Below are 19,416 nucleotides of genomic sequence, written 5' to 3'. Positions count from 1 at the left end.
ACATTCTTAATAGTGGTTATAATATGAGAGGGAAACCTTTGGTGTAATGACTCCAACAAAACAAAGTTTACTTCTAATTAAAGATATTTATTTAATATTCAAAAAGGAGAAGGACCAACAGGCAGGGCATGAAAAAGAACAAAACACAAATGAGACAAGAAGTGTTTGCCTGAAAAAGCAACCAAATCAAACAAAGCCATTCTATAATCCAGAAGCTAAACAACAAACGGAGCAAAAATTTAACAAAAAAAAAAAAAGATTCAAACGGATGCTCACAAAGATAAAAACTCGACAACACTAGCACAATCTCACTCTCAATGACTTTGACCCTCTTCCAGAATATATAGGGTGGCTGACTGCTGTCCTTCATTGGTGAGATTAGGTGGGGAACTGCCTCCTGATGTTCTGCCCACTGAGCATAGTGTATATATCTCATGGTCTTCACATGTAAACACTAATAATTAATGAACAACACAATTTAAACAAAAGCAGTAAAGGAAAACACATTTACAACAAATGAAACAATACCAAAAACCAGATTAACATAAAAAGGAAACAATTTGAAAAACAACAAAACCATTAAATAAACAAAAAAATTGTAAAAAAAAAAAAAAACACATTTACAAAAGATAAAACAAAATCATTAAAATAAATAAAAAATAAACTTGACTCTGGGGAACAGCTATGGCTGCTCCATGGCATGGTGGTTCCTTATCCAGCTTATCCTCAGCAATTTTGTAGACATGTTGGCCTATGATAAAAGGTGTAGTCAAGAGTGGAAAGAGCACTTTGAGGATTCACCCTCCCCAGAGTAGGTAGTGCCAGAAGCAGTATGGTGGAGATCACAACAGTAAATAAAAAGCTCTTTAGTGACTAAACCTCAGGGGTGGCTGAACACTAGTTGTAAATACAGAAAGCACTGAACATTGGGGGGTGTTTTGCCATATTAATAGTGTGTGGAAGGTGGAAACACTGGTCATAGAAGTAAAGATTGGGTGTTGGGTCTTGTTGTTAAAAACATGTACAATAGGTTGTGTTTTAATTCAAAAGGTATCACATTAACTGTGTCCCTACAAAATTGTGGGATTGGAATATAAATATACTGTATACACACATTAGGTAGAGGTGGGAACAAGTAAATATGCAGGATGACGGCAATCTTTATAATACTGTTTGTCTTTGTATTCTGAACAGAAAGGGCTGGTTGCTAGTAATATTTTGAGCTCACTTCACCACCCTCTATTGTGCTTTGTGTCCCTGAGCAAGTGCTGTACCAGGATGCTCCACTGTGCACTTGTACACATAGGAGAGCATAGATGAAGGCAGACGCACATTCTGCTGTTTATTAAGTGGTCGCTAGATCATTTGTGCAAACAGCTTGGAGTCATTTGAATTGCTTTAGGCACTTCTGAATCCAGAATAATAGCTGTTACGTATTTAGAATGGTGGCAGGTCTTATTGCATGAGATATTAAAAAGTAAGTAAATGTAGTAACTGAATATATTTCTTTTACTAGCAGAATGAGATAGCAAGAGTTATGATTTTTCATTAAACATTTTACATGCTGTTTAAACTTGATTATAAGAAGCAAATGGCTTGTATACCAAAAAGTGTCTACCTTTATTTTTCAATTCATTTGATTTTCCTTCAGTGTATCTAGTTTATCAAGGACTTTGTTTTGAGATAATAAGCATTATGGTCTTTTGTTTTTTTTTTGGAGGAGAGTGTTTGGAGAAAATTCTGTAAGAAAGAAATCATTTTTACTTTTATTAAGGTACAGTTGCATGATTTGATGAAGTTTTAGTTTATTGTCATGTGTACATCATAATTGTAGTAGGAAGAGTAATGTATTCAGAGTACATTGAAATTCTGTGGCTCTTTATTTTTGTCAAACAATAAAATTCTTACTTGCATGTCTACTTCAGACTAGTGATATTAATAAAATACCAAGTGACAGTAATACAATACCAACAATAGTTGCAAAATGAATGAATACAACATACTGTACATGCATGTATATTGCACTTTATATATACAGTGGTGTGAAAAACTATTTTCCCCCTTCCTGATTTCTTATTCTTTTGCATGTTTGTCACACAAAATGTTTCTGATCATCAAGAGTGGTCAGAGGTGCAAGGAACCGTTTTTTCGCTGACATCATCTCAAAAAACTCTGGCGATCAACGTGTCTTATACAAAACACTAAATGCTGTCCTCTCTCCAGCCGTAACTGTTTTCTCTGCTGCCTCCACTGCTCTTTGTAATCAGATCCTCACGTTTTTTCTGGATAAGGTCACGAACATTAGATCCCAGATCTCCATTTCTTCTTCTGGCTCTGTTGATTTAGCCGCTCCTGCGCACGGTTCCCTCACCAGCTTTGAACCTATTTCGCTCCCCCATCTGGAAAAATCGTTGCCTCAATGAAGCCTTCGGGCTCTCCGGACGATGTGGTGCCGTCCAGACTGCTGAAAGATGTGTTTCCTGTGATTCGATATGATGTCCTAAAGATCATAACTAGTAGTCTATCCTCGGCTATAGTTCCTCATGCTTTCAAACACGCAGTTGTACATCCAATTGTGAAAAAACCTGATCTTGACCCTGCCATTCTTTCCAATCTTCGTCCAATCTCCAAGCTACCTTTCTTGTCAAAAATACTAGAAAAAGTAGTTTATGAGCAATTAACTCATCGCCTACAGGACCATCAGGTAATGGATCTTTTTCAGTCAGGCTTTAGGCCCCAACACAGCACAGAAACCGCGCATCTACGTGTCCTAAATGACGTCCTTTTGGCATTGGACTCAGGATTCCACGTGGTTATGGTTCTTCCCGACTTAACTGCTGCGTTCGACACAATCGACCACGACATCATGATCTCCGACTCAATCCTGGGCTGGTGTATCTGGCTTAGCCCTCGACTGGTTCAGGTCATATTTCTGCAACAGGACTCTCAGAGTCATGCTAGACGATTTTTCATCTGAATCAGTCCCACTCCCATGTGGGGTTCCCCAGGGTTCCATTTTAGGGCCACTACTTTTTTCAATCTACATCCTGCCTTTAGGTGCAATTTTTAGAAAGCATGCAATTTCATATCACCTATATGCTGACGACTGCCAAATTTATTTCTCCCTCAAGCCAACTGACTCCACCAAACCTCTCCTCGACTGCCTATCTGACATTAAGGACTGGCTGGCTGTAAACTTCCTTCACCTGAACGATTCAAAACCGAGGTCATTGTTTTAGTCCCAACTGCAAACAGGCTCCACCCCTTGGCCTCGTTTCTCTTCCCATTCCAGTAACTTCGTCTGTCTCCAATCTTGGAATCAAAATGGATACGTTCCTGAAAATGGATGCTCAAGTCAACAGCACAGTAAAATCCTGCTTTTTCCATCAATCGCCAAACTCAAGCCTAATCTTTCTAACCACCTCCTGGAATCAGTAATTCATGCATTCATTACGTCCCGGCTTGACTACTCTAATTCCTGCCTTTTTGGTATCAGTAAAGCCACACTTTCTAGACTCCAACTAGCTCAAAATGCGGCTGCAAGGCTTCTAACTGGAAGTAGCAGAATCCAACACATTTCACCAATTTTGAAAACCCTTCACTGGCTGCCGGTTAGATTCAGAATCGATTTTAAGATTCTCCTCCTAACCTATAAGGCATTAAACGGTCTAGCCCCCGCCTATTTGAGTGTCTTGCTCCATTGTCACAATCCCCCTCGTGTTCTTAGATCCACAGATCAGCTGCTCCTAACCGTTCCCAAGGCACGTTTTAAAGCTCGTGGTGAAAGGGCTTTCTCCGTCTGTGCACCCAGGCTCTGGAACTCCCTGCCCTTAGTGGTTAGGCAAGCCGCTTCAGTCGCCACATTCAAATCTCGCCTAAAAACGCACTTCTTCACATTGGCTTTTAATTCTTAACCTGTTTCATTTTCCACTTGTCTTTTGCTATTTTCTCTATTTTATTTGGTCCCTTGACCTGTTTTTAGTATCTCTGTTTTAATTCTCTCTTAATGTTTATTTTTAATATTTTGCTTTTAGTCCTGCTTGTTGTAACTGTACAGCGCTTTGGTCAGTTGTAATGCTGTGTTTTTAAGCGCTCAACAAATAAATATGGTATGGTATGGTATGGTATCAAACACATTTAACCATTAGTCAAATATAACACAAGTAAACACAAAATGCAGTTTTTAAATGATGGTTTTTATTATTTAGGGAGAAAAAAAATCCAAACCTACATGGTCCTGTGTGAAAAAGCTAGAGCAAGGAGCTAGAAATATGACAGTGCTAGTTTTCATTGTAGAAAGCATAAAATTTCAAAATTAATGGTACAGAATGACTTGATTTGAGGTGGTGCTTGTCTTTTTTTTTTTGACAAATTGTTTTTCTGTTTTGAATCTGTTATTTTGTTTGAGAAACCTCCAGAATCCTGTTTCTTTACATTTCCTTACACTATTTTTTCCAAATAAAAACAAGAATGATAGTGCAGTAATGATTTAATGATGATTCTTTGCCATAGCAACTAGTATCTCATGATCATTTAAAAGCAGATTTTCTGAGCCTGAAATGTAATGATACTCTGGGGGGGAAAAAAACAAAGAAATCTGAAAGTTGTAACCACACGTTCTTTTTTTTTTTTTTAACATAGCTTATGCAGTATTTTCATTTGGAATGATTTGTCATATTTTGTCACACAACTGTCTAAGTAATAACCAGTTTTTATATATATATATATATATATATATATATATATATATTTTATTACATACTAGCCAACCCGCGGCATAGCATACGCCGCATAATTATTTATTGATGACTGAACACTTCCTGAAAGACACAGTTGTCCAAATGGGGTGGGTTTGAGGATACAACTGTGAGTGAATGAAAAGATGGAAGTCTGGAGAGAGCAACATACAATTGTCCATGACTGAAAACTGTTTTTGCCAGATACAGGCATATCTTTTTGAAAGCTTGGCACTGTGCCTTATTAATTGTCATCACGAAGGCATATCTAACAGGAAATTGTCTGCGTGTAAAAGTTAAAGGCAAATTTGAATCTGATGCTGCAATAGGCTTACACTCCAGTACATTGCGGTGAATGCCAGTAACAGAAAGTCTAGTGCCATTACAGAGACCTTTTTCTGGCAGGAGGTTTCTGAGAAGCATGAAGACTGAACCAATTTTATTTTTGAGTTTATGCGGAGGCAAGCCAGTGGGAGTAAGACTATTAAGAAATTCTTCGTGGAATGAAAGTTGATCTGCAGGATCGTCTGTGACGATGGAGTTAACACTGGTGAAAGTCACATCGTCAGTAGGGATAAGTTTCGGCACTTGTTCATTAAGGTGTAGCGAGTCTTCGTTGGTGACGCTTAATATAGCTCGCGTGCCTAGTTGTTCCAGAGTGACAATTGAGAAGTCGATGTCTCCATGTAGTTGTTGAACGGGATCAGAAATAAAAGGAAAATAATGTAAAGGCAAAGTCACAGGTGTTCCTGTGGTATAGCGGGTCCACGGCTCCCCTTCAAAAGGCCATTTTTAAATAAATAATTACCGCACTCGTGGCCTAGCAAGGGGCGTGGTAGTGTGGCTGAAGTGGTTTCTGGGTGGAGTTGTGCTACGGGCGTTTCTCACCTGTGCGGTGAGTGAGTGAGTGAGTGAGTGAGGAGTGAGGGGAGAGAGAGAAAGCCGGTACGGTAGAGCGAGCGAGATCAGGCTGGCGGCAGATGAGCAGACAACCTGGGTGTTTGGCCGACACCCGGGAAAGTAGTAGTTGTGGTCGCTTCCGCTGAGATTACTTCGGAGAGAGAGAGTGACTTAAAGGTGGGAGACTCTCCGCGGAAGGCAGCGGGAGTTAGGACTTGGGATGTGGTGTCCCCAACGTGAGAGCCGTGGTCGTTGGGGAATCCCAAGTCACTGCTCGGGGGGAGCCGACCGGAGCCAAGGATCGGTCAGGCGACTGACAGTAGTGGAGTCAGGCACAGAGAAGGTCAGCTTCTGAGAGAGCATCTCGTCTGTTGCAGGCCTGTATGGGTGAAGCAGGTGAGACGTTAATGAAAAAGAAGCACTGGGCTTATTGGTTTTTAAAGACTGCTTCCTGCATTGTGTTTTAACCTCAGTTTTAAAGGATTGATTGTTTGTCTGTTGTTTCACATTTCTTTAAAGGATCCCATGATCTTAGAGTTGGTGGGCGTGGCTCTGTTGTGCGTATCCAATGGTCTCTGTCTTGCGTGACATGGTCGGCTACTTATTGAATTCGGCTGCTTAGTGAAATGATGGTTGGCCGGGGCTCTGTGAGTTGGCGGGTGTGGCTCTTTCGTGTCGTGCGTAGTGAATTGTTGCCGGGTGGGGCTCAGTGAGTTGGCGGGCGGGGCTCTGTCTTGCGTCTTGCCTGCCCATGGTCGGCTGCTTTAGTGAAATATATATATATATATACATTTTTTTTTTTTCTTAAGGTAAATCTCTCATCATTACTGTAAATTGTACTAATCCAATAAATTTATTTTATTAATTTTTATAATAGTGTAATAAATGAATAACATTTAGATTATAAATGGCAGTGCTCAGTTATGAGAGGTTAAATGTGGTATTGTGTCATATGATATCCTAAAAATGATTTTTTTTTTCTGTGAGCCTAAACATGGCCATATAATATTTTTGAAAATGGATAGAGTAATATAAAGATACTATGCAATGACTTAACATGAAAACATTCATGTTAGTACTTGGGTGGTGTAGTACTGAGAAATGTAATTCACCATTAAATCTAGGTATTGATTGTGGTATTGATATACAAAGTTTAAGTAACTTTTTTCTATAATAACCAATTTCAGACCAAGGCCTAATTACCTTTTATCTGCTTATACCCCTGCCAGTAAATTCTAGATTATAGCATTAATTTCTGTTTCATTAATTTTGTGAACTTACTTTTTTTGAGTGGTGCTAGCATTAACACCTACCTGCCACATTTACTTATGCATACTCGCCCATGCCAAGGCAATTTAAGGCATAAAGAAACCACAATTTACACAATGGCAGCATTGCAGCCTTAATTTGAATTCAGGGTACCTGAGTTGTGAAGCAGCATTTCTGCACTAACCATTGTGTCACTGTGTTTCCCATTAATTATAGAAATGCTTCAAAGTGAATTTATAGTGCCAGAAAATCAAACTTTTCCGTATGTTTGAATCAATATACAATATGTAGTAATCGTTTCTTTCCAATGTTGTACTCTATGACAAACACAGAGAAATAATAAACACAGCACATACCATTTTTTTTGTGTTTTACACACTCTACTTTGTCAAAGCTTTATATTTTGGATTTTAGAGCTTTCAATTGCCAGAATTCCTGAACTTGTTAAATGTATGTGAGTTTTAATGGATTGCAAGTGCAGATATAGTTCTTTACTGAAATGTGCTCCGAACAACCTTTTGCCGGCTTCATTTGATAACTTGTGTTTTATGTCACTACCACCACTTAAAGATGCAGCTTTTGTCTCAGTATGTGCTTCTAACACATTAGTTGTCAGGTTTTAACAGTTGAAAAATGGCAAAAAAAACTGCTCTTTGTTCTTATTCCATTTTTCAGTTTTCGATGGATATTGACGTTTCATGTTACACTTTACATAAATAGGGTCAATGACTTTTCTGAACAGCACAGTGAACTGCGGATCCACTCCCTGAACAAATACTGTATGTTGTGAACTGCAGTGCACTGACTTGGAATTTCCTAGTTGTAAAACAGTGAAAAGTTATTTCTATGTTGTGAACAGAGCTGACATCAACAGAACAATTATGTGAGAATCTAGAAGACTGAAATCCTAACATTTGTTTCAAAGTCACATACAGACCTATAAATACCATGAGTGCAGCTGGATGATAAATTGGACTGGACTGCCAATACTAATGCTCTGTGTAAGAGAGGACAGAGCTGACTATACTTCCTTAGAAGGCTGGCGTCCTTCAACATCTGCAATAAGATGCTGCAGATGTTCTACCAGATGGTTGTGGCGAGTGCACTCTTCTATGTGGTGGTGTGCTGGGGAGGCAGCATAAAGAAGAAGGATGCCTCACACCTGGACAAACTTGTGAAGAAGGCAGGCTCTATTGTAGGAATGAAGCTGGACAGTTTGACATCCGTGGCAGAGCGACGATTTCTGAACAGGCTTCCGTCAATCATGGAGAATCCACTGCATCCACTGAACAGTGTCATCTCCAGTCAGAGGAGCAGCTTCAGCGACAGACTGCTGTCACTGTCCTGCTCCACTGACAGACTGAGTAGATATTTCCTCCCCCACATTATGCTACTCTTCAATTCCACCTCAGTAAATGTTAACATTATTCAGTTATTGTCTGTTTTTACCTGCATTTTTATTACTCTTTAATTTAATATTGTTTTTTTGTATCAGTATGCTGCTGCTGGATTATGTGAATTTCCCTTTGGATTAATAAAGTATCTATCTATCTATCTATCATACAGAACTGACATACAATCAGGGTGGAAGAGTATTGATTATATGATTGATAAACTACTAGCACTGAAGCAAGCCTTGTCTGATTATTCTGTGGCATACAACTTGTCAGCCGTACTGAGTGCAAGTAAATAGAGACTTTATGGAGATAACCTTTGCAAATATAGCCCCTTTAGAAAAGCGGACAAGGGAGTTCAGCTGTTTGTTTGCATCATCACCAGATGTTATTCCTATAGTTAGTGAGCAAAATCATCTCCTCACTCAAGAAAATGAGGTAGATTAGAGGAATAAGACAATGAACATCAGGCTTCTTACTGCTGTGAACAAACAATTTAGCAACATGAAGAACAAGCCATTGTACTTGGTTGCAGCCATTTTAAAGTCAAAGTTATAAAGACATTCATGTATGATTTCACCTCCCATTGTGTTTGTGTTGTTAAAACAAACACTATAATAGAGATTTCAAATTAGACAACAATTAAAGTTTGAATATTCATATCAAAAATAAGTTTATACTTGGACATTGGCTAGAAATTTTACATGCTACATTTGTATTTTTATGTTTATATTTATATTATTTGTATTTTTGCTTTTTTTATTCGGTGATTGTTTGTAAAACATGATTGTTTGTAAAACATGTGAAAACTAGCCCTTCACAGAGGCGCAAAACATAAAAAATAAATAAAAGACAAAGGGGAAAGCACAAATAAAGACAGAGAGATCGAGAAAGACAGAAAAGCTATTGCAGTTCCAGTTGAACCTCAATTAGCAGAAAATAAATACTGCATTTTTCACCCAGAGAACTGCTGCTCACTGGATATTTTTCCTTTTTCAGACCTTTCTCTGTAAAGTCTAGAGATGGTTATGCATGAAAATCCCAGCACATCAGTAGTTTCTAAAGTGAAACCCGGACCAGCCGTCTGGCATCAACAACCATGCCACATTCAAAGTCACTTAAATTACCTTTCTTCCCCAATCTGATGCTCAGTTTGAACTTCAGCAGGTCATCTTGACAATGTGTACATGCCTAAATGCATTGAGTTCCACCCATGTGATATGTTGATTAGATACTTGTGTTAACAAGCAGTTGAACAGGTGTAGCTACTAAAGTGGCTGGTGAGTACATATGCACATAGATATTTACTATGATATATACCGTAAACATGATCATTATTAATTATATATTGTGATGTAAATTTCTGGCCATACCACATACACCAGCTGTCAGTGTGAATTGTCACTGGCATTCTCTTTAGGAACATAATTAGAGAATCTCATTTTGTGAAAGGCTGTATTTTCAGGTGTCACGTTCATATCTTTATGCTTCTTTCAAGCAACAAAAATGCTTGAGTCATATGCACTTAATGATTTACAAATGCAGTGGAAAAAAATGCTAGAGATCTAAAAAAGAAAAAAAACCAAGACAATGCACTAAATTATCCACATGTAACTTGCATAAATGCTTGATATGTTCCAATAAAATCCCCATTTTGCAATTTTAGACTGATGGCAAAACATAAAAAATGTAATAACAGCTTGTTTAATTAAGGTAGGAGTTTAATTGAAAATCTGCAGCCACAGTAATGAACTTAAGAATCAGTGCTATATACTCATATTCTCCCCTAATTTAATTATATTATGATGGAGTAAGAGTGATTCTCTTATATGCCAGTTTATTTTTTCCCACACACCTGGGGTCTCATGTATAACGCCGTGCGTAGAACTCGCACTATAATATGGGGTAAGCACAAAAGCGGGAATGTGCGTACACACAGAAAAATCCAGATGCATAAATCTGTGCGTACGCAAACTTCCCCGTTCTTCCGCTACATAAATCCCAGTCAGCGTGAAAAGTAACGCACGTGCATGCGCCTGCTGTCCCGCCCCGTCTCCTCCCAGAATTACGCCTCTTTGAATATGCAAATCAGTATAAATTGCCCTTAAACTCAACGTTCTGTGAAAAGACAATGGCAACACCACGAGGAAAAATAGAACAATTTCAGCGAATACCAAGTGGAGGCAAGGAAAAACTTACTATTTGTTGGTTTAAACAATGGTATAAACAAGAAAAGGAAGTTGATTGAGTTGCATAGCGTGTCAGAGAAACTTGAAAGCTGAAATTCACAAAGTCGCACAGTGCCCAAAATAAAGAAGATGTCAGATCTCAAATTCGCTGTGAAAAGCTGAGTCGTAGCCCACCGTTTGAGTTTCATATGAAAGCTTATTAGGGTACAGAGAAAAAAAATAGGCACACAGTAGGGAAAAAAAATCATGAAATGTCAACTTCAATCTAGAAATTTCAACTTTAATCACGTAGTTTATTTTGTCATTAAAGTAGAACATCATAATCTTCATCTTAAAATCGTTTAATTTACTAGTTTCTCAAATCTCATCGTAACTAAAGTAGCACGGTAAATGCTTTGTTTTATATTTGATCTTCTATGTGTATGAATTCACTACGTGCTTCTGGGCTTTCTCTTCCTCCGACAGGACACAGAATCCATTACATTCATAATATTACAGCTCTCTGAATAATTAAAATACTGAGTTGTATACTTGATATAAATTTTCATGATGATAGGTGCCACCTTCAATGAAATAATTTATTGCAGCAGTGCTGTCTCTTTCAAATGTACAAACCTCCAATTCCTATCCTTCCTTTTCTTTCTCCAAATACCCAATCGCCACACAATCAGCTCTGTAATAGGCGTTAAGCCGTCTGTAAGCGTATAACTCAGATTCTTCAAAACTTTTAAGGAACATTGAAATAGCTGCGTAGTACATGTTTAATAATTCTATCCTTCACGCCAGTCCCAGTGAAGCATACAGTGTAAGGCAGAAACAATCTGTGAACGGAGCACCAGATCCTTGCTAACGTAGCAACGCCGTGTCCTTTAATTATTAACAATATACTGTAGATTATTTAAATGAAGTTAAAGTTTTATCTGTATAATATAAACATATTTTGCTGCATTTCATCTTAAAAATGATATCGTCATTATATGTAAATTAGTGCTTTATAAAGTGGCTTAGGTTGTGCAATTTTATAACAGTAGTTCAAGTTTACAGTTAGGTGATTGTACTTATAAGTACAAACAGTTCTACAAGGAGCACTTGATGGAGTGATTGATTGCGGTTAGAGCTCTTGGGATGAAACTCTTTCTGAACCGCGAGGTCCGTACAGGAAAGGTTTTGAAGTGTTTTACCGTTTGAGAAGCAGTTCAAACAAGCATGGCTGAGGCAGCGTGTGCTTGATGCTGTACACCGATAATTCTCTTTCCGATCAGCTGCTCCGAGTGGTGCAGTGGTTGTAATATGGAAAAAGATGATCCGCTGTGGCAACCCCTAACGGGAGCAGCTGAAAGAAGAAAAAGAAGGTGCAGTGAAAGTAACAACGCTAAAGCAGCTATGGTATTTGGAATAGTTTGACCATTCTGTGGACCATTATATTGTTACAGGTTAATTACAATCAGATGCATTAAACTAATAAACAATATGCAATTAATTTCAGTGTATTTATAAAGCCGCGTCAGGGATGTGGATCTGAAAAAGAAAGGGTAACCATACAGGAACAGTAGCACTGCTTTGATGCTGAGTGCCGCCAGTTTGCAAAACCGGATGGAGAACTTGCATACGCCAGGGTATGAGGTACCGTGGATATGTGCGTAGCTTTCCGCAAGTTTAGATTTTATACATCGCGATTTGAACCCGGAAACGTTCTTACGCAACATTTTTGTGCATACGCACTGTTTATACATGAGGCCCCTGATGATAGCATGATAGATTAAGATTCATTCAATGTTGTGTTTTGTTTAATGTTTGAATAAAAGCAGATCCTGTTGGTTAAATGAAACGTGTAATAGCATTTCAACTGTTATTCCATTCCACAAAGAGAGGTGCAGTTATATTTAATGAATACAAATATTGCAAGATAAGAGATTTGATAACCACTTGTTTTTCTTTTGCAGTTTCTTCACAGGGTAACTGATGGAATATGTGGACGAAGTTTTCCACGGTTCCAGGACTATTCCACCATTTTTACCATTGCCGAATTTCTGGAGCTAGTTAATGTGATTACAGCATTTTTGAAGACAGCAGTTGGGAAAAAAATGAATGATGAAGAGGTACAAATTTTAGTTCTCCTAGTTGTTACTTATATAATTGATAATATTGATTTATAACAAAGTTAGGCCAGATTTATACTTCACATGACGCATGTGCTGCTACACAAGTGTTTTATTGTTTATACTTGAGCTCGTACTTTACGTAAATTTGAAAGAATCCACCAGGTGGCAGTGCAAGATATTATCACGGTTAGAACAGGTTTGGCTTTGCTGTGTTGTGAATTGCCTGGAATACCCATTAAATTCTGATGACACCTTACATCAATATCTCTGAAAAGGATGTTTAATAATTAAATCCATCAATCCAAGGATGTGCCCATTCCAGCTAGCATTGCGCACGAGGCTGAAACAATCCCTAGATGGGGCATCAGCTCATTGCAAGGTGGATACAAGCACTCGCATACACACTAGCGTCATTTTAGTGTCGCCATATCTGCATATCTTTGGAAGGAAACCAGAGCACACTGTGGAAACCCAGCAGGAAAACATGTAAACTCCAAGCAGGGAATAGCAGCGATGTGACTCCCTGCGAGACAGCAGTGCTACCGCTCCGCCACCATGTCAGCCCAATGTGTGTAATCATTAACAGTATTCTATTATTTAAACGAAATTAACGATTTACCTGAAAAATGTAACATACATACTTTAATGCATTTCATCATGAAAGTGATATCAAGTATAAATCTAAGGATTCTAAATGTTCAGAGAGTTGGAATATCATACATTTAATGTGCTCTGTATGGTGATCTATTGCTGTTTGCCACTGCTGTTGGGTCAGGAGGAAGCCCCAGAAAAAAAGATGGCACAAAAGATGGTATATGAAACTTTTAATATGTATCATGTCATTACGATCGGGAATATGCAACGCTTGAATATAAAAGCACCACGAATCTGTATGTCGGAATTTTGTTTTACCACATTGAACCATTCATCAAACACCGATGCGCATGCATCAATCCCGTAGGATCTGCATAGCGGCTTTCTGTCACATGTAGATAGATACTTTATTAATCCCAAGGGGAAATTCACATAATCCAGCAGCAGTATACTGATACAAAAAAAATAATTAAATTAAATAGTAATAAAAATGCATGTAAAAGCAGACAATAACTTTAAATAATGTTAGCATTTACTCCCCCGGATTGAATTGAAGAGTCGCATAGTGTGGGGGAGGAATGATCTCCTCAGTCTGTCAGTGGAGCAGGACAGTGACAAAAGTCTGTCACTGAAGCTACTCCTCTGCCTGGAAATGACACTGTTCAGTGGATGCAGTGGATTCTTCATGATTGACAGGAGTTTGCTTAATGCCCGTCGCTCTGCCACAGATGATAAACTGTCCAACTTTACTCCTACAATAGAGTCTGCCTTCTTAACAAGTTTGTCCAGACATGAGGCGTCTTTCATCTTTATGCTGCCTCCCCAGCACACCACCGCGTAGAAGAGGGCACTTGCAACAACCGCCTGGTAGAACATCTGCAGCCTCTTATTGCAGATGTTGAAGGACGCCAACCTTCTAAGGAAGTATAGTGGGCTCTGACCTTTCTTCTGAGCATCAGTATTGGCAGTCCAGTCCAATTTGTCATCTAGCTGCACTCCCAGATATTTATAGGTCTGTACCCTCTCCACACAGTCACCTCTGATGATCACAGGGTCCATATTGGGCCTGGGCCTCCTAAAATCCACCACCAGCTCCTTGGTCTTGCTGGTGTTGGGGTGTAAGTGGTTCGAGTCGCACCATTTAACAAAGTCTTTGATTAGCTTCCTGTACTCCTCCTCCTGCCCACTCCTGATGCAGCCCACAATAGCAGTGTCATCAGCGAACTTTTGCACGTGGTAAGACTCAGAGTCATATTGGAAGTCTGATGTATATAGATTGAACAGGGCCAGAGAAAGTACAGTCCCCTGCGGCGCCCCTGTGTTGCTGACTACAATGTCAGACCTGCAGCAACATGCTGGAAGTTATTCAGCTCACTAGGACGTGATATCTTTCGGACTGGGGTGATACAAGATGTTTTTCAAAGCCTTGGGACTCTCCCCTGTTCCAGGCTCAGGTTGAAGATGCGCTGTAGTGGACTCCCCAGTTCCAACGCACAGGCCTTCAGCAGTCGTGGCGATACACCATCTGGACCCGCTGCTTTGCTGGCACGAAGTCTTTTCAGCTCTCTGCTCACATGGGCTGCTGTAATTGTGGGTGGGGATGTCTCACCTATGCTGGTATCAGCAGAAGTATGGTTGGAGGATGCAGTACTCCGAGGTGAGAATGGGTTAGAGTGATCAAACCTATTAAAGAAGTTGTTCATTTGGTTTGCTCTCTCTACGTCTGTCTCGATGGTGGCCCCCCGCTTCGAGCTGCAGCCAGTGATAATCTTCATCCCATCCCACACTTCCTTCATCCTGTTGTTCTGCAACTTCTGCTCCAGCTTTCTCCTGTACTGCTCTTTCGCCACCCTGAGCTGGACTCGGAGTTCCTTCTGCACGCACTTGAGCTCATGCTGATCACCGTCTTTAAAAGCCCTTTTCTCCTGGTTCAAAAGGCCTTTGATGTCACTTGTAATCCATGGCTTGTTGTTAGCATAGCAGCGTACTGTTCTTGCTGGAACTACAATGTCCATACAGAAGTTGATGTAATCAGTTGTGCATTCAACAGCGTCTTCAATGTTCTCAATATGTGACCCTAGCAGGATATCCCAGTCCGTTGTTCCGAAGCAGTCTGTCAGAGCCTGCTCTGCCTCAGGGGACCACTTCCTGAATGAGCGTGTGGTTGTAGGTCGCGCCCTCACTCTTATTGAGGCTGAAGCAGAACCAGGTTATGATCTGCTTTCCCAAGCGCAGGCAGCGGGGTGGCGCTGTATGCGTCTTTAACGTTTGCATACAGTAGGTCGATAGTCCTATTTCCCCGGGTGTTACAATCCACATATTGGGAGAAGGCAGGTAATGTTTTGTCCAGCGTCACATGGTTAAAGTCTCCAGAGATTAGCACAAGTGCCTCAGGGTGCTGCGTTTGTAACTTAGCAACTGTGGAATGGATGATGTCACTCGCTATCTCCGCATTCGCTTGAGGGGGGATGTAAACAATAACAACAATCATGTGTCCAAACTCTCTGGGCAAGTAATAGGGACGCAGACTTACGGCCAACAGTTCAATGTCCCTGCAGCAAGTGGAGATTTTAACGTTTACATGTCCTGAGTTGCACCATCTTGTATTGACATAGACAGCGAGTCCCCTCCTTTCTTCTTCCCGCAGGTACTTGCGTCTCTGTCCGCTCTAACTGTGCTAAACCCGGGTAGCTCCATGTTAGCATCTGGGATGGTAGTTGTTAGCCATGTTTCACTAAAACATAGCAAGCTGCAATTGAGGTGAATAGGAAAAGTCCATCTCCTATAGTATATATCCACAGGTGCTTGATCTTGATCAAATAGGAGACAGCAACTCAGAAGATCAAACAATGCCTTAGGTATTTCAGATTTTATTGCAGCTAGTGAAGAAACCAACGACAAAGTAGAATAGCCTACACGTTTTGGGACCAACATTTCCTTCTTTATGGCCAAGCAATGTAGTTCTACAAATCATTAAACAACTATAAACAAATCAAAAAATATAAAAATAATGATAATACAGTGTAAAATTGTTGGACATTTTTTACTGTATTTCCTAATAATTATTTGTACTTTTTTGTAGGGAAGAGAATAAAGTAGAATATAGTTCACTGGAAATAATATACAAATGGACTGTATAAACACCTTTAAATAATTGAAACTGTTCAGAACCAATAGTACATTATAGTGAAGGCGAAACAAATAAACAGAATTACTTCAGGTGTTGCACACCAACAACATCAGTATACACAGACATTCATTTTCTTTTTTTTTTTTCTTTTTTTACTATTTTATAGGTGTGTTTGTCTCATTAAGGGCTTGTGGTGATAATGTATTATGCTTAAAGATTCATGTTGCTTCAGCCTGTAATAAATGAGTATCAAAGTCTCCACTCTAATAGAGGGAGTAACAGTTTGCCACATTGAATATTTAAGTTGAAATACAGAACGCTTTTTTTTTCCCCCCAAAATGTCTTGAAAATATACAATATGTTGAATAAAGCTCATGTGAAAATTGCTTTTGTGTTTCATAGTTCTATGTTTAACCGATCTTAACGTTTTTTCCATGTAAAAGTATAGCCAGGGACAAGTCAATACATAGATTACTCCTTTACTGTTAAAATGAGAACGTTGTTTTAAAGTAACACAGGCATTGTTAATGACAATCAGATCACATTTAACACATGACTACAACAGCTGGATATTAAATATGGAAAATGACCCATTTTGTTAAATATTAAGGGGTGAACAGAAGTAGAAGAGTAAGTGGAAGGAACACGGCCTCATTCTGCATTAATTAATAAGTCCTTAATCTTTTGATTACTGGTAAAGTTGGGATCTTGGAAATCGGGGTTAATTTTGGAAAATGTGTCAGTGTTATTTTTATGTATTTGACTGGTTAGTGATGCCTGGAAATGTAAAAGTGCACACCAATTTATTAGGCGCAATTTCTTTTACTTGAATCAAGCAGGCAATCATGATCAGCATATAATGCTCTTTTATTGTCAGTCTGTGCAATACTTGTATTATAACCCTGAGAAGTAAATCTACTCACCAGAGAGCTTGCTTGTTTTATATATTCAAAGAAGTTTGGAACAAATTCTTCTAATTTAAAGAAACTGAGAGACAGGGAGTTTGTTTGTCAAAGATCGAAGATGAAAACTAGAAATGTGCAAGAGTGTATTGCTGTCAGCAGTTTTGTAAGAACAATTCAATTTTTCAGACTACAGTTCTTTTGTTAAATATATAGCTTTGAGGACAATACAAAGATGATGTCTTTTTGATCTGGCAGGGTACTTCAGAGTCTCTAACATGCTTCCATTTTTATTTAAACTCCTGTGACAAGAATATTAAGTTCACTCTGAATTTTAACACTGCTACAGTTAATGTTTTAGATATTTCTGTACAAATATGTAAAATTACTTTAGTTTTTACTCATCATCATTCAAGAAGATTGTCAGGAAAAGACTTGATGGAGGTGGTCAAGCTGCTGGAGGAAGTGGGAGAAAAAGTTCTTTAGGATCATTAAAAAATGTGGCAAGTTTAGTGCAAATAGACAGGATTTATGCAAATAAGGTGTTTGTCTTAATTCTTAGTGTGAGCAGTATGCCCTGTTTGTTCCCACATACATAATAGTAAGCTAGGATATGGGGGATTTGGAATGAAATAAAAGAGTTTTTTGGTTCTAGTCGGGATGAAGAGGAATAAGCTTATTTTTTCAAACTTGAGTTCAGCAATTGTATTGTTGTAAGAAAAACTAAAATATCACATGGTCCTAAGTATACAGACCCTTTGCTCAGTATTTAGTAGAAGCACCCTTTTAAGCTAATACAGCCATGAGTCTTTCTGGGAAAGATGCAACAAATTTTTAACACCTGGATTTGGGGATCCTCTGCCATTCCTCCTTGCAGATCTTCTCCAGTTCTGTCAGGTTGGATGGTAAACGTTGGTGGACAGCCATTTTTGGGTCTCTCCAGAGATGCTCAATTGGGTTTAAGTCAGGGCTCTGGCTGGGCCATTCAAGAACAGTCACAGAGTTGTTGTGAAGCCACTCCTTCGTTATTTTAGCTGTGTGCTTAGGGTCATTGTCTTGTTGGAAGGCAAACCTTTGGCCCAGTCTGAGGTCCTTAGCACTCTGGAGAAGGTTTTGTCCAGGATATCCCTGTACTTGGCCGCATTCATCTTTCCCTCGATTGCAACCAGTCGTCCTGTCCCTGCAGCTGAAAAACACCCCCACAGCATGATGCTGCCACCGCCATGCTTCACTGTGGGGACTGTATTGGACAAGTGATGAGCAGTGCCTGGTTGTCTCCACACATACCGCTTAGAATTAAGGCCAAAAAGTTCTATTTTGGTCTCATCAGACCAGAGAATCTTCAGCTGTCTTTTAGCAAACTCCATGCGGGCTGTCATGTGTCTTGCACTGAGGAGAGGCTTCCGACAGGCCACTCTGCCATAAAGCCCTGACTGGTGAAGGGCTGCAGTGATGGTTGACTTTCTACAACTTTCTCCCATCTCTTTACTGCATCTCTGGAGCTCAGCCAAAGTGATCTTTGGGTTCTTCTTTACCTCTCTCACCAATGCTCTTCTCCCCCGGTAGCTCAGCTTGGCCGGACGGCCAGCTCTAGAAAGGGTTATGGTCGTCCCAAACGTCTTAGGATTATGGAGGCCACTGTGCTCTTGGAAACCTTAAGTGCAGCAGAAATTGTTTTGTAACCTTGGCCAGATCTGTGCCTTGCCACAATTCTGTCTCTGAGCTCTTCAGGCAGTTCCTTTGACCTCATGATTCTCATTTGCTCTGACATGCATTGTTAGCTGTAAGGTCTTATATAGACAGGTGTGTGGCTTTCCTATTCAAGTCCAGTCAGTGTAATCAAACACAGCTGGACTCAAATGAAGGTGATCTCAAGGATGATCAGAAGAAATGGAAGCACCCGAGTTAAATATGAGTGTCACAGCAAAGGGTCTGAATACTTAGGACCATGTGATATTTCAGTTTTTCTTTTTAACAAAATCTGCAACAATTTCAAAAATTCTTTTTTTGTCTGTCAATATGGGGTGCTGTGTGTACATTAATTAGGAAAAAAAATAATTTAAATGATTTTAGCAAATGGCTGCAATATAACTAAGAGTAAAAAATTGAAGGGGGTCCTGAATAGTTTCCGTACCCACTGTAAATAAATGTTGTTGTTGTTGTATGTTAACCCTTAGAAACTCTTCAATTTTAGATATAA

General features: G+C 39.3%; 1 protein-coding gene across 1 annotated transcript in view; it reads left to right on the top strand.

The window, feature by feature from the left end:
- The window catches only part of commd8 (COMM domain containing 8), an 85,734-nt gene that overhangs the window by 46,916 nt on the left and 19,402 nt on the right, over window positions 1–19,416 (top strand). Inside the window, exon 2 of the mRNA XM_039751391.1 lies at window positions 12,432–12,587. Coding sequence (XP_039607325.1) covers window positions 12,432–12,587 — 156 coding nt within the window. The remainder of the gene's footprint in view (window positions 1–12,431; window positions 12,588–19,416) is intronic.

The sequence above is a fragment of the Polypterus senegalus genome, chromosome 4 (genome assembly GCF_016835505.1).
Source record: "Polypterus senegalus isolate Bchr_013 chromosome 4, ASM1683550v1, whole genome shotgun sequence".
NCBI classification, from domain to species: domain Eukaryota; kingdom Metazoa; phylum Chordata; class Cladistia; order Polypteriformes; family Polypteridae; genus Polypterus; species Polypterus senegalus.
Note: the sequence above shows the minus strand (reverse complement) of the source record. Positions and strands in the feature narration are given on the sequence as shown.